The sequence below is a fragment of the Oncorhynchus mykiss genome, chromosome 2 (genome assembly GCF_013265735.2).
Source record: "Oncorhynchus mykiss isolate Arlee chromosome 2, USDA_OmykA_1.1, whole genome shotgun sequence".
In the NCBI taxonomy this organism is placed as follows: Eukaryota; Metazoa; Chordata; class Actinopteri; order Salmoniformes; family Salmonidae; genus Oncorhynchus; species Oncorhynchus mykiss.
Window position 1 is genome coordinate 21,530,956 of NC_048566.1, and position 16,338 is coordinate 21,547,293.

Here is a 16,338-nt window from a genome sequence, read left to right on the forward strand (position 1 = left end):
TAATATTGTAGTAAAGCCAACGTGATGGTTTGTATCCCACCTCTCATCTGACATATGTTGATGACGTTTGACCTTTTGGCAAATTACAGATGTTGGTTTTTAATTCAAATGTGTCAAACTCATTCCACAGAAGGCTGAGTGTCAGCTGGTTTTTCGATCCTCCCTTGATCTTGATTGATGTAATAACGTACTTTATTAGTAAGGAAATCCCCAAACATGGCTGTCTAGGTCTTATTTGAATGGAAAAAACAAAAACCAGCAGACACTAGGAACTCCATGGAAGGAGTTTGCCACCCCTGGTCTAACTGATTGTCTTTTGAATCATAGATGGACCGGAGATGCCAATAATTACAGGACCAGCATTAGGAGAAACAGGACACAGCGTGACCTTCAACTGCTCAGCTTCCTCTCAGCCTCTCAGCCAGTTCAGCTGGTTCTTCAATGGCTCCCAGGTGGCAACTGGCTCAAAGTATGATACTGGCCCACTGACTTTAGCCAGTCATGGGGTGTACACCTGTGTGGCCTTCAACAACATCACTGTCAGAAACAGCACTGTCACCAAGATGCTCACTGTCGTTGGTGAGTCAGTAATTGCTACTTAAAATCAAGGGGAAACATGTCTTTACTTTGTGTTTGTTTGGTTTTAGAGTCAACATACGTGCTGTTGAACCTACAGTATAATAAGATGGAAGTTGAGATAAAAGTGCTGAAAAACCCTTTGATATGCTTCCACAGCAACAGTGACCATGACCATGGTGAAAGTCATTGGAGCCCAGCCAATCCTGAACGAGAGATTCTCTCTGACCTGTGGCACCGCTGGAACGGTTTACTCCATTCAGTGGATGAGGAACGGCTGGCCTCTGTATGCTGACAACAGAACAGACTTCTCTATGAACAACAATACACTGACATTCAACTCTGTCCAGCATTCTGACAAAGGAGACTATCAGTGTTCTGCCTCCAACCCCTTCAGCAACATGACCAGCCCATACTACAAACTGATCGTCAACTGTGAGTAGGCATTAACAAGTTCAACTTTGACCCCATTGCCTTTGGTGGAATCTTTGAGAACTTCATTCATTAATATTGTAGTAAAGCCAACGTGATGGTTTGTATCCCACCTCTCATCTGACATATGTTGATGACGTTTGACCTTTTGGCAAATTACAGATGTTGGTTTTTAATTCAAATGTGTCAAACTCATTCCACAGAAGGCTGAGTGTCAGCTGGTTTTTCGATCCTCCCTTGATCTTGATTGATGTAATAACGTACTTTATTAGTAAGGAAATCCCCAAACATGGCTGTCTAGGTCTTATTTGAATGGAAAAAACAAAAACCAGCAGACACTAGGAACTCCATGGAAGGAGTTTGCCACCCCTGGTCTAACTGATTGTCTTTTGAATCATAGATGGACCGGAGATGCCAATAATAACAGGACCAGCATTAGGAGAAACAGGACACAGCGTGACCTTCAACTGCTCAGCTTCCTCTCAGCCTCTCAGCCAGTTCAGCTGGTTCTTCAATGGCTCCCAGGTGGCAACTGGCTCAAAGTATGATACTGGCCCACTGACTTTAGCCAGTCATGGGGTGTACACCTGTGTGGCCTTCAACAACATCACTGTCAGAAACAGCACTGTCACCAAGATGCTCACTGTCGTTGGTGAGTCAGTAATTGCTACTTAAAATCAAGGGGAAACATGTCTTTACTTGGTGTTTGTTTGGTTTTAGAGTCAACATACGTGCTGTTGAACCTACAGTATAATAAGATGGAAGTTGAGATAAAAGTGCTGAAAAACCCTTTGATCTGCTTCCACAGCAACAGTGACCATGACCATGGTGAAAGTCATTGGAGCCCAGCCAATACTGAACGAGAGATTCTCTCTGACCTGTGGCACCGCTGGAACGGTTTACTCCATTCAGTGGATGAGGAACGGCTGGCCTCTGTATGCTGACAACAGAACAGACTTCTCTATGAACAACAATACACTGACCTTCAACTCTGTCCAGCATTCTGACAAAGGAGAATATCAGTGTTCTGCCTCCAACCCCTTCAGCAACATGACCAGCCTATACTACAAACTGATCGTCAACTGTGAGTAGGCATTAACAAGTTCAACTTTGACCCCATTGCCTTTGGTGGAATCTTTGAGAACGTAATTTATTAATATTGTAGTAAAGCCAACGTGATGGTTTGTATCCCACCTCTCATCTGACATATGTTGATGACGTTTGACCTTTTGGCAAATTACAGATGTAAGGTTTTTAATTCAAATGTGTCAAACTCATTCCACAGAAGGCTGAGTGTCAGCTGGTTTTTCGATCCTCCCTTGATCTTGATTGATGTAATAACGTACTTTATTAGTAAGGAAATCCCCAAACATGGCTGTCTAGGTCTTATTTGAATGGAAAAAACAAAAACCAGCAGACACTAGGAACTCCATGGAAGGAGTTTGCCACCCCTGGTCTAACTGATTGTCTTTTGAATCATAGATGGACCGGAGATGCCAATAATTACAGGACCAGCATTAGGAGAAACAGGACACAGCGTGACCTTCAACTGCTCAGCTTCCTCTCAGCCTCTCAGCCAGTTCAGCTGGTTCTTCAATGGCTCCCAGGTGGCAACTGGCTCAAAGTATGATACTGGCCCACTGACTTTAGCCAGTCATGGGGTGTACACCTGTGTGGCCTTCAACAACATCACTGTCAGAAACAGCACTGTCACCAAGATGCTCACTGTCGTTGGTGAGTCAGTAATTGCTACTTAAAATCAAGGGGAAACATGTCTTTACTTTGTGTTTGTTTGGTTTTAGAGTCAACATACGTGCTGTTGAACCTACAGTATAATAAGATGGAAGTTGAGATAAAAGTGCTGAAAAACCCTTTGATATGCTTCCACAGCAACAGTGACCATGACCATGGTGAAAGTCATTGGAGCCCAGCCAATCCTGAACGAGAGATTCTCTCTGACCTGTGGCACCGCTGGAACGGTTTACTCCATTCAGTGGATGAGGAACGGCTGGCCTCTGTATGCTGACAACAGAACAGACTTCTCTATGAACAACAATACACTGACATTCAACTCTGTCCAGCATTCTGACAACGGAGACTATCAGTGTTCTGCCTCCAACCCCTTCAGCAACATGACCAGCCCATACTACAAACTGATCGTCAACTGTGAGTAGGCATTAACAAGTTCAACTTTGACCCCATTGCCTTTGGTGGAATCTTTGAGAACTTCATTTATTAATATTGTAGTAAAGCCAACGTGATGGTTTGTATCCCACCTCTCATCTGACATATGTTGATGACGTTTGACCTTTTGGCAAATTACAGATGTTGGTTTTTAATTCAAATGTGTCAAACTCATTCCACAGAAGGCTGAGTGTCAGCTGGTTTTTCGATCCTCCCTTGATCTTGATTGATGTAATAACGTACTTTATTAGTAAGGAAATCCCCAAACATGGCTGTCTAGGTCTTATTTGAATGGAAAAAACAAAAACCAGCAGACACTAGGAACTCCATGGAAGGAGTTTGCCACCCCTGGTCTAACTGATTGTCTTTTGAATCATAGATGGACCGGAGATGCCAATAATTACAGGACCAGCATTAGGAGAAACAGGACACAGCGTGACCTTCAACTGCTCAGCTTCCTCTCAGCCTCTCAGCCAGTTCAGCTGGTTCTTCAATGGCTCCCAGGTGGCAACTGGCTCAAAGTATGATACTGGCCCACTGACTTTAGCCAGTCATGGGGTGTACACCTGTGTGGCCTTCAACAACATCACTGTCAGAAACAGCACTGTCACCAAGATGCTCACTGTCGTTGGTGAGTCAGTAATTGCTACTTAAAATCAAGGGGAAACATGTCTTTACTTGGTGTTTGTTTGGTTTTAGAGTCAACATACGTGCTGTTGAACCTACAGTATAATAAGATGGAAGTTGAGATAAAAGTGCTGAAAAACCCTTTGATCTGCTTCCACAGCAACAGTGACCATGACCATGGTGAAAGTCATTGGAGCCCAGCCAATACTGAACGAGAGATTCTCTCTGACCTGTGGCACCGCTGGAACGGTTTACTCCATTCAGTGGATGAGGAACGGCTGGCCTCTGTATGCTGACAACAGAACAGACTTCTCTATGAACAACAATACACTGACCTTCAACTCTGTCCAGCATTCTGACAAAGGAGACTATCAGTGTTCTGCCTCCAACCCCTTCAGCAACATGACCAGCCTATACTACAAACTGATCGTCAACTGTGAGTAGGCATTAACAAGTTCAACTTTGACCCCATTGCCTTTGGTGGAATCTTTGAGAACGTAATTTATTAATATTGTAGTAAAGCCAACGTGATGGTTTGTATCCCACCTCTCATCTGACATATGTTGATGACGTTTGACCTTTTGGCAAATTACAGATGTAAGGTTTTTAATTCAAATGTGTCAAACTCATTCCACAGAAGGCTGAGTGTCAGCTGGTTTTTCGATCCTCCCTTGATCTTGATTGATGTAATAACGTACTTTATTAGTAAGGAAATCCCCAAACATGGCTGTCTAGGTCTTATTTGAATGGAAAAAACAAAAACCAGCAGACACTAGGAACTCCATGGAAGGAGTTTGCCACCCCTGGTCTAACTGATTGTCTTTTGAATCATAGATGGACCGGAGATGCCAATAATTACAGGACCAGCATTAGGAGAAACAGGACACAGCGTGACCTTCAACTGCTCAGCTTCCTCTCAGCCTCTCAGCCAGTTCAGCTGGTTCTTCAATGGCTCCCAGGTGGCAACTGGCTCAAAGTATGATACTGGCCCACTGACTTTAGCCAGTCATGGGGTGTACACCTGTGTGGCCTTCAACAACATCACTGTCAGAAACAGCACTGTCACCAAGATGCTCACTGTCGTTGGTGAGTCAGTAATTGCTACTTAAAATCAAGGGGAAACATGTCTTTACTTTGTGTTTGTTTGGTTTTAGAGTCAACATACGTGCTGTTGAACCTACAGTATAATAAGATGGAAGTTGAGATAAAAGTGCTGAAAAACCCTTTGATATGCTTCCACAGCAACAGTGACCATGACCATGGTGAAAGTCATTGGAGCCCAGCCAATCCTGAACGAGAGATTCTCTCTGACCTGTGGCACCGCTGGAACGGTTTACTCCATTCAGTGGATGAGGAACGGCTGGCCTCTGTATGCTGACAACAGAACAGACTTCTCTATGAACAACAATACACTGACCTTCAACTCTGTCCAGCATTCTGACAAAGGAGACTATCAGTGTTCTGCCTCCAACCCCTTCAGCAACATGACCAGCCTATACTACAAACTGATCGTCAACTGTGAGTAGGCATTAACAAGTTCAACTTTGACCCCATTGCCTTTGGTGGAATCTTTGAGAACGTAATTTATTAATATTGTAGTAAAGCCAACGTGATGGTTTGTATCCCACCTCTCATCTGACATATGTTGATGACGTTTGACCTTTTGGCAAATTACAGATGTAAGGTTTTTAATTCAAATGTGTCAAACTCATTCCACAGAAGGCTGAGTGTCAGCTGGTTTTTCGATCCTCCCTTGATCTTGATTGATGTAATAACGTACTTTATTAGTAAGGAAATCCCCAAACATGGCTGTCTAGGTCTTATTTGAATGGAAAAAACAAAAACCAGCAGACACTAGGAACTCCATGGAAGGAGTTTGCCACCCCTGGTCTAACTGATTGTCTTTTGAATCATAGATGGACCGGAGATGCCAATAATTACAGGACCAGCATTAGGAGAAACAGGACACAGCGTGACCTTCAACTGCTCAGCTTCCTCTCAGCCTCTCAGCCAGTTCAGCTGGTTCTTCAATGGCTCCCAGGTGGCAACTGGCTCAAAGTATGATACTGGCCCACTGACTTTAGCCAGTCATGGGGTGTACACCTGTGTGGCCTTCAACAACATCACTGTCAGAAACAGCACTGTCACCAAGATGCTCACTGTCGTTGGTGAGTCAGTAATTGCTACTTAAAATCAAGGGGAAACATGTCTTTACTTTGTGTTTGTTTGGTTTTAGAGTCAACATACGTGCTGTTGAACCTACAGTATAATAAGATGGAAGTTGAGATAAAAGTGCTGAAAAACCCTTTGATATGCTTCCACAGCAACAGTGACCATGACCATGGTGAAAGTCATTGGAGCCCAGCCAATCCTGAACGAGAGATTCTCTCTGACCTGTGGCACCGCTGGAACGGTTTACTCCATTCAGTGGATGAGGAACGGCTGGCCTCTGTATGCTGACAACAGAACAGACTTCTCTATGAACAACAATACACTGACATTCAACTCTGTCCAGCATTCTGACAAAGGAGACTATCAGTGTTCTGCCTCCAACCCCTTCAGCAACATGACCAGCCCATACTACAAACTGATCGTCAACTGTGAGTAGGCATTAACAAGTTCAACTTTGACCCCATTGCCTTTGGTGGAATCTTTGAGAACTTCATTCATTAATATTGTAGTAAAGCCAACGTGATGGTTTGTATCCCACCTCTCATCTGACATATGTTGATGACGTTTGACCTTTTGGCAAATTACAGATGTTGGTTTTTAATTCAAATGTGTCAAACTCATTCCACAGAAGGCTGAGTGTCAGCTGGTTTTTCGATCCTCCCTTGATCTTGATTGATGTAATAACGTACTTTATTAGTAAGGAAATCCCCAAACATAGCTGTCTAGGTCTTATTTGAATGGAAAAAACAAAAACCAGCAGACACTAGGAACTCCATGGAAGGAGTTTGCCACCCCTGGTCTAACTGATTGTCTTTTGAATCATAGATGGACCGGAGATGCCAATAATAACAGGACCAGCATTAGGAGAAACAGGACACAGCGTGACCTTCAACTGCTCAGCTTCCTCTCAGCCTCTCAGCCAGTTCAGCTGGTTCTTCAATGGCTCCCAGGTGGCAACTGGCTCAAAGTATGATACTGGCCCACTGACTTTAGCCAGTCATGGGGTGTACACCTGTGTGGCCTTCAACAACATCACTGTCAGAAACAGCACTGTCACCAAGATGCTCACTGTCGTTGGTGAGTCAGTAATTGCTACTTAAAATCAAGGGGAAACATGTCTTTACTTGGTGTTTGTTTGGTTTTAGAGTCAACATACGTGCTGTTGAACCTACAGTATAATAAGATGGAAGTTGAGATAAAAGTGCTGAAAAACCCTTTGATATGCTTCCACAGCAACAGTGACCATGACCATGGTGAAAGTCATTGGAGCCCAGCCAATACTGAACGAGAGATTCTCTCTGACCTGTGGCACCGCTGGAACGGTTTACTCCATTCAGTGGATGAGGAACGGCTGGCCTCTGTATGCTGACAACAGAACAGACTTCTCTATGAACAACAATACACTGACCTTCAACTCTGTCCAGCATTCTGACAAAGGAGACTATCAGTGTTCTGCCTCCAACCCCTTCAGCAACATGACCAGCCTATACTACAAACTGATCGTCAACTGTGAGTAGGCATTAACAAGTTCAACTTTGACCCCATTGCCTTTGGTGGAATCTTTGAGAACGTAATTTATTAATATTGTAGTAAAGCCAACGTGATGGTTTGTATCCCACCTCTCATCTGACATATGTTGATGACGTTTGACCTTTTGGCAAATTACAGATGTAAGGTTTTTAATTCAAATGTGTCAAACTCATTCCACAGAAGGCTGAGTGTCAGCTGGTTTTTCGATCCTCCCTTGATCTTGATTGATCTAATAACGTACTTTATTAGTAAGGAAATCCCCAAACATGGCTGTCTAGGTCTTATTTGAATGGAAAAAACAAAAACCAGCAGACACTAGGAACTCCATGGAAGGAGTTTGCCACCCCTGGTCTAACTGATTGTCTTTTGAATCATAGATGGACCGGAGATGCCAATAATTACAGGACCAGCATTAGGAGAAACAGGACACAGCGTGACCTTCAACTGCTCAGCTTCCTCTCAGCCTCTCAGCCAGTTCAGCTGGTTCTTCAATGGCTCCCAGGTGGCAACTGGCTCAAAGTATGATACTGGCCCACTGACTTTAGCCAGTCATGGGGTGTACACCTGTGTGGCCTTCAACAACATCACTGTCAGAAACAGCACTGTCACCAAGATGCTCACTGTCGTTGGTGAGTCAGTAATTGCTACTTAAAATCAAGGGGAAACATGTCTTTACTTTGTGTTTGTTTGGTTTTAGAGTCAACATACGTGCTGTTGAACCTACAGTATAATAAGATGGAAGTTGAGATAAAAGTGCTGAAAAACCCTTTGATATGCTTCCACAGCAACAGTGACCATGACCATGGTGAAAGTCATTGGAGCCCAGCCAATCCTGAACGAGAGATTCTCTCTGACCTGTGGCACCGCTGGAACGGTTTACTCCATTCAGTGGATGAGGAACGGCTGGCCTCTGTATGCTGACAACAGAACAGACTTCTCTATGAACAACAATACACTGACATTCAACTCTGTCCAGCATTCTGACAAAGGAGACTATCAGTGTTCTGCCTCCAACCCCTTCAGCAACATGACCAGCCCATACTACAAACTGATCGTCAACTGTGAGTAGGCATTAACAAGTTCAACTTTGACCCCATTGCCTTTGGTGGAATCTTTGAGAACTTCATTCATTAATATTGTAGTAAAGCCAACGTGATGGTTTGTATCCCACCTCTCATCTGACATATGTTGATGACGTTTGACCTTTTGGCAAATTACAGATGTTGGTTTTTAATTCAAATGTGTCAAACTCATTCCACAGAAGGCTGAGTGTCAGCTGGTTTTTCGATCCTCCCTTGATCTTGATTGATGTAATAACGTACTTTATTAGTAAGGAAATCCCCAAACATGGCTGTCTAGGTCTTATTTGAATGGAAAAAACAAAAACCAGCAGACACTAGGAACTCCATGGAAGGAGTTTGCCACCCCTGGTCTAACTGATTGTCTTTTGAATCATAGATGGACCGGAGATGCCAATAATTACAGGACCAGCATTAGGAGAAACAGGACACAGCGTGGCCTTCAACTGCTCAGCTTCCTCTCAGCCTCTCAGCCAGTTCAGCTGGTTCTTCAATGGCTCCCAGGTGGCAACTGGCTCAAAGTATGATACTGGCCCACTGACTTTAGCCAGTCATGGGGTGTACACCTGTGTGGCCTTCAACAACATCACTGTCAGAAACAGCACTGTCACCAAGATGCTCACTGTCGTTGGTGAGTCAGTAATTGCTACTTAAAATCAAGGGGAAACATGTCTTTACTTTGTGTTTGTTTGGTTTTAGAGTCAACATACGTGCTGTTGAACCTACAGTATAATAAGATGGAAGTTGAGATAAAAGTGCTGAAAAACCCTTTGATATGCTTCCACAGCAACAGTGACCATGACCATGGTGAAAGTCATTGGAGCCCAGCCAATCCTGAACGAGAGATTCTCTCTGACCTGTGGCACCGCTGGAACGGTTTACTCCATTCAGTGGATGAGGAACGGCTGGCCTCTGTATGCTGACAACAGAACAGACTTCTCTATGAACAACAATACACTGACCTTCAACTCTGTCCAGCATTCTGACAAAGGAGACTATCAGTGTTCTGCCTCCAACCCCTTCAGCAACATGACCAGCCCATACTACAAACTGATCGTCAACTGTGAGTAGGCATTAACAAGTTCAACTTTGACCCCATTGCCTTTGGTGGAATCTTTGAGAACGTAATTTATTAATATTGTAGTAAAGCCAACGTGATGGTTTGTATCCCACCTCTCATCTGACATATGTTGATGACGTTTGACCTTTTGGCAAATTACAGATGTTGGTTTTTAATTCAAATGTGTCAAACTCATTCCACAGAAGGCTGAGTGTCAGCTGGTTTTTCGATCCTCCCTTGATCTTGATTGATGTAATAACGTACTTTATTAGTAAGGAAATCCCCAAACATGGCTGTCTAGGTCTTATTTGAATGGAAAAAACAAAAACCAGCAGACACTAGGAACTCCATGGAAGGAGTTTGCCACCCCTGGTCTAACTGATTGTCTTTTGAATCATAGATGGACCGGAGATGCCAATAATTACAGGACCAGCATTAGGAGAAACAGGACACAGCGTGACCTTCAACTGCTCAGCTTCCTCTCAGCCTCTCAGCCAGTTCAGCTGGTTCTTCAATGGCTCCCAGGTGGCAACTGGCTCAAAGTATGATACTGGCCCACTGACTTTAGCCAGTCATGGGGTGTACACCTGTGTGGCCTTCAACAACATCACTGTCAGAAACAGCACTGTCACCAAGATGCTCACTGTCGTTGGTGAGTCAGTAATTGCTACTTAAAATCAAGGGGAAACATGTCTTTACTTTGTGTTTGTTTGGTTTTAGAGTCAACATACGTGCTGTTGAACCTACAGTATAATAAGATGGAAGTTGAGATAAAAGTGCTGAAAAACCCTTTGATATGCTTCCACAGCAACAGTGACCATGACCATGGTGAAAGTCATTGGAGCCCAGCCAATCCTGAACGAGAGATTCTCTCTGACCTGTGGCACCGCTGGAACGGTTTACTCCATTCAGTGGATGAGGAACGGCTGGCCTCTGTATGCTGACAACAGAACAGACTTCTCTATGAACAACAATACACTGACATTCAACTCTGTCCAGCATTCTGACAACGGAGACTATCAGTGTTCTGCCTCCAACCCCTTCAGCAACATGACCAGCCCATACTACAAACTGATCGTCAACTGTGAGTAGGCATTAACAAGTTCAACTTTGACCCCATTGCCTTTCGTGGAATCTTTGAGAACTTAATTTATTCATATTGTAGTAAACCCAACGTGATGGTTTGTATCCCACCTCTCATCTGACATATGTTGATGACGTTTGACCTTTTGGCAAATTACAGATGTTGGTTTTTAATTCAAATGTGTCAAACTCATTCCACAGAAGGCTGAGTGTCTTCGTGTTTTTTGATCCTCCCTTGAACTTGCTTGATGTATAAATGCCTTTTATTATTAAGGAATTCCCCTAAGCTGGTTGTCTAGGTCTTATTAGAATGGAAAAATCAAAAACCAGCAGACACTAGGAACTCCATGGAAGGAGTTTGACACCCCTGGTCTAACTGATTGTCTTTTGAATCATAGATGGACCGGAGATGCCAATAATAACAGGACCAGCATTAGGAGAAACAGGACACAGCGTGACCTTCAACTGCTCAGCTTCCTCTCAGCCTCTCAGCCAGTTCAGCTGGTTCTTCAATGGCTTCCAGGTGGCAACTGCCTCAGAGTATGATACTGGCCCACTCACCTTAGCCAGTCAGGGGGAGTACACCTGTGTGGCCTTCAACAACCTTACTGGCATAAACAGCACTGCTTCAAAGATGCTCACTGTCGTTGGTAAATCAAACTACAGATTCTTTGCTTTGTTGTATTCATTTACTTTCTGATAAGAAGACCAATATCTCAATATACACTGAGTGTACCAAATATTAGGAACACCTTCCTAACATTGACTTTCCCTCATAACATCCTCAATTCGTCGGTGCTTGGTGTCTACAAGGTGTCGAAAGCGTTCCACAGGAATGCCGGCCCATGTTGACTCCAATGCTTCCAATAAAAAACATGAGCTGGTGCACACCAGAGAAAAGTATTGTGTGTAGAGGTGCTGACTAACTGCGAATAAACTGTAAGCTATAAAAATAAATAGTCACACACTCTATTTATATATATGTAACAGTATAACTTTAGACCGTCCCCTCGCCCATACCCGGGCGCGAACCAGGGACCCTCTGCACACATCAACAACAGTCACCCACGAAGCATCGTTACCCATCCCTCCATAAAAGCCACGGCCCTTGCAGAGCAAGGGGAACTACTACTTCAAGGTCTCAGAGCAAGTGACGTCACCGATTGAAACGCTATTTAGCGCGCACCACCGCTAACTAAGCTAGCCGTTTCACTCACCCCCCTTTTGACCTCCTCCTTTTCCGCAGCAACCAGTGATCCGGGTCAACAGCATCAATGTAACAGTATAACTTTAGACCGTCCCCTCGCCCATACCCGGGCTCGAACCAGGGACCCTCAGCACACATTAACAACAGTCACCAACGAAGCATCATTACCCATCACTCCACAAAAGCCGCTGCCCTTGCAGAGCAAGGGGAACCACCACTTCAAGGTCTCAGAGCAAGTGACGTCACGATTGAAACGCTATTTTGCGCGCACCACCACTAACTAAGCTAGCCGTTTCACATCCGTTACATATATATATATATGAACTCCCTTTTCAGGATCGTGTCTTTCAATGAAAACTTGTAAAAATCCAAATAGCTTCACAGATCTTCATTGTAAAGCGCTTTAACACTATTTCCCATGCTTGTTCAATTAACCATGAACAATTAATGAACATGCACCTGTGAAACTGTCGTTAAGACACTAACAGCTAACAGACGGTAGGCAATTAAGGTCACATTTGTGAAAACTTAGGACACTAAAGAGGCCTTTCTACTGACTCTGAAAAACACCAAAGAAAGATGCCCAGGGTCCCTGCTCACCTGCACTAACATGCCTTAGGCATGCTGCAAGGAGGCATTAGGACTGCAGATGTGGCCAGGGCCATAAACACCTATGACAGAGCTACAGGGAGACAGGACGGACAGCTGATCGTCCTTGCAGTGGTAGACCACGTGTAACAAAACCTGCACAGGATCGGTACATCTGAGCATCACACCTGCAGGACAGGTACAGGATGGCAACAACAACTGCCCGAGTTACACCAGGAACGCACAATCCCTCCATCAGTGCTCAGACTGTCCGCAATAAGCTGAGAGAGTCTGGACTGAGGGCTTGTAGGCCTGTTGTAAGGCAGGTGCTCACCAGACATCACTGGCAACAACGTCGCCTATGGCAAACTCTTTTGTGTGCCCATGTAACAGATGTGAAACGGCTAGCTAGTCAGCGGTGGTGCGCGCTAAATAGCGTTTCAATCGGTGACGTCACTTGCTCTGAGACCTTGAAGTAGTGGTTCCCCTTGCTCTGCGGCTTTTGTGGAGAGATGGGTAACGATGCTTCGAGGGTGACTGTTGTTGATGTGTGCAGAGGGTCCCTGGTTCGCGCCCGGGTATGGGCGAGGGGACGGTCTAAAGTTACACTGTTACACCCATAGGGCACACAAAATTACAACAACCAATCACTGCCCGCGACTGGTCCTTTGATGGCCGTAGGCGTCTCCTTGAAAAATGCAGGGATTTACACCTGTGTGGCAAATATCTCTCTAACTAACATCTCAATGTCCAAGACCATTAGTCTGGATGTCACTGGTAAGTGGGTGGGTTGTTGTAGTACGACCTAGGTGGGATATAATGAGTAATTAAATGTCACAAAGTTGTTTTTATTATGTTGAATTTAATTTGGTTCTAGTTTGCGTAGGTGTTTATGCAAGGATCATTTTCATGCATTATGGAAATGCAATACAGACATTTTCTGAACTGGGAGGTACAGGCAGGAATCAAGAATACACTGTATACAGTGCCTTGCGAAAGTATTCGGCCCCCTTGAACTTTGCGACCTTTTGCCACATTTCAGGCTTCAAACATAAAGATATAAAACTGTATTTTTTTGTGAAGAATCAACAACAAGTGGGACACAATCATGAAGTGGAACGACATTTATTGGATATTTCAAACTTTTTTAACAAATCAAAAACTGAAAAATTGGGCGTGCAAAATTATTCAGCCCCCTTAAGTTAATACTTTGTAGCGCCACCTTTTGCTGCGATTACAGCTGTAAGTCGCTTGGGGTATGTCTCTATCAGTTTTGCACATCGAGAGACTGACATTTTTTCCCATTCTTCCTTGCAAAACAGCTCGAGCTCAGTGAGGTTGGATGGAGAGCATTAGTGAACAGCAGTTTTCAGTTCTTTCCACAGATTCTCGATTGGATTCAGGTCTGGACTTTGACTTGGCCATTCTAACACCTGGATATGTTTATTTTTGAACCATTCCATTGTAGATTTTGCTTTATGTTTTGGATCATTGTCTTGTTGGAAGACAAATCTCCATCCCAGTCTCAGGTCTTTTGCAGACTCCATCAGGTTTTCTTCCAGAATGGTCCTGTATTTGGCTCCATCCATTTTCCCATCAATTTTAACCATCTTCCCTGTCCCTGCTGAAGAAAAGCAGGCCCAAACCATGATGCTGCAACTACCATGTTTGACAGTGGGGATGGTGTGTTCAGGGTGATGAGCTGTGTTGCTTTTACGCCAAACATAACGTTTTGCATTGTTGCCAAAAAGTTCAATTTTGGTTTCATCTGACCAGAGCACCTTCTTCCACATGTTTGGTGTGTCTCCCAGGTGGCTTGTGGCAAACTTTAAACAACACTTTTTATGGATATCTTTAAGAAATGGCTTTCTTCTTGCCACTCTTCCATAAAGGCCAGATTTGTGCAATATATGACTGATTGTTGTCCTATGGACAGAGTCTCCCACCTCAGCTGTAGATCTCTGCAGTTCATCCAGAGTGATCATGGGCCTCTTGGCTGCATCTCTGATCAGTCTTCTCCTTGTATGAGCTGAAAGTTTAGAGGGATGGCCAGGTCTTGGTAGATTTGCAGTGGTCTGATACTCCTTCCATTTCAATATTATCGCTTGCACAGTGCTCCTTGGGATGTTTAAAGCTTGGGAAATCTTTTTGTATCCAAATCCGGCTTTAAACTTCTTCACAACAGTATCTCGGACCTGCCTGGTGTGTCCCTTGTTCTTCATGATGCTCTCTGCGCTTTTAACGGACCTCTGAGACTATCACAGTGCAGGTGCATTTATACGGAGACTTGATTACACACAGGTGGATTGTATTTATCATCATTAGTCATTTAGGTCAACTTTGGATCATTCAGAGATCCTCACTGAACTTCTGGAGAGAGTTTGCTGCACTGAAAGTAAAGAGGCTGAATAATTCTGCACGCCCAATTTTTCAGTTTTTAATTTGTTAAAAAAGTTTGAAATATCCAATAAATGTCGTTCCACTTCATGATTGTGTCCCACTTGTTGTTGATTCTTCACAAAACAATACCGTTTTATATCTTTATGTTTGAAGCCTGAAATGTGGCAAAATGTCGCAAAGTTCAAGGGGGCCGAATACTTTCGCAAGGCACTGTATATATTTTTGAATGTCCTCACTCACTTATTCTATTTGTTCTCCCCTGCCTCCCCTCCTCTCCTATTCTTCTTTCTCTCTCAGGCCACTCGCCTGCCCCTCCGTTCCAGTCCAGAGTTGGTCTGATGCTGACGGCCCTGTTAGCCCTCTCTCTATGCCTCTGATCAACCACTGAGATCCCCACAGTATGCACACTGCATGTCTGTCTGCTGGCTGGGAGCCAATCACTCCCTTCCCTCTACCCCCACTGACTCTCCTTGCTGATCTGAAAAAGGGCTGGATAGAAATAAGTAGTATTGTCAATATTGTAATTGCCTCACCTCACCACCATAGGGCTGGGTTTAGCGTGCTTAGCTCCTTAGCTCTTTTCCAATGCTTTTAGAATGTGAGGAGAGTCAACAAGAGGTCAGATGAGAGGGGCCTATCCCCTTAGAATAGAACCCACCTCTACAATGTGTTTTTATGTCAATAATCTCTATAAACATATTTTCTTTTTTAAAACTAAAGTCTTGAAAACTGGTCTTCAACAACAACAAGGTAATTGAAGGCGCAAAGATTCGCTGCTCAGTTGTGCTGCCTATTTCTGATTGTAATTAAATGTTCTTAGATATTCACTGCCCTTGTGACTGTGACTGTTGCTCTGGAGTCCATTCACTGAGTCCCTTTCTGTGTTCTGTATTTGATCATGTATGTAAACTCTGTTATTTAAGTACAAATTCAGGTTTAATTAACTTGTAAATACCTTAAAGGTAAAACATTTCAATTGATAGTACAGTTAACTGGTGTTTATGTAAAATATGACTTGTTTTTGCATAAGCTTGTAAATTCTCGGAGGAGACGCAGGCTTGTGCTGTTGTCTTATGTTTATACTTCCTCTTCATTAATTATTGTCTTAAATAAAGTGTTGTCTTTTCACCCATGTCCTACTGAATGGTGCAATCTTGGGGGATTTCTTTATCGGGAAAATCGCTGTAAAGAAATGTGGATTTAATGAAGTAGCAACAGAGGGATTTGGAGTGACACAATACACGCAAAATAAAATATGAAATCTAATGATAAAATGCTAAAATAATCAATTGGAAATCACTCCACATACACATACAAACAACAAATATTACAAAAGAGTATAATTATATAATACATTTTTATTTTCAAAAAAAGTAATGGTTCTTGAGCAAGCAATATGA

The 16,338-nt window shown here is 43.5% G+C and overlaps 2 protein-coding genes across 2 annotated transcripts; both read left to right on the top strand.

The window, feature by feature from the left end:
• Window positions 1-292: 292 nt before the first annotated feature.
• Window positions 293-2,058, top strand: LOC118944067 (carcinoembryonic antigen-related cell adhesion molecule 1-like; the record flags this gene model as incomplete). The annotated part of the gene is made up of 4 exons (XM_036961743.1): window positions 293-579; window positions 736-1,011; window positions 1,409-1,660; window positions 1,817-2,058. Coding segments are annotated over exons 1-4 (1,011 nt in total), but the record flags the coding sequence as incomplete, so codon positions are not given.
• On the top strand, window positions 2,032-16,083 carry LOC118938333 (hemicentin-1-like). The gene is made up of 19 exons (XM_036941721.1): window positions 2,032-2,092; window positions 2,491-2,742; window positions 2,899-3,174; window positions 3,572-3,823; window positions 3,980-4,255; window positions 4,654-4,905; window positions 5,062-5,337; window positions 5,736-5,987; window positions 6,144-6,419; window positions 6,817-7,068; window positions 7,225-7,500; window positions 7,899-8,150; window positions 8,307-8,582; window positions 8,980-9,231; window positions 9,388-9,663; window positions 10,061-10,312; window positions 10,469-10,744; window positions 11,142-11,393; window positions 15,236-16,083. Exons 1-19 carry the CDS (start codon window positions 2,059-2,061, stop codon window positions 15,313-15,315), a joined length of 4,590 nt encoding a protein of 1,529 aa, XP_036797616.1. The 5' UTR covers window positions 2,032-2,058; the 3' UTR covers window positions 15,316-16,083.
• Window positions 16,084-16,338: the final 255 nt, after the last annotated feature.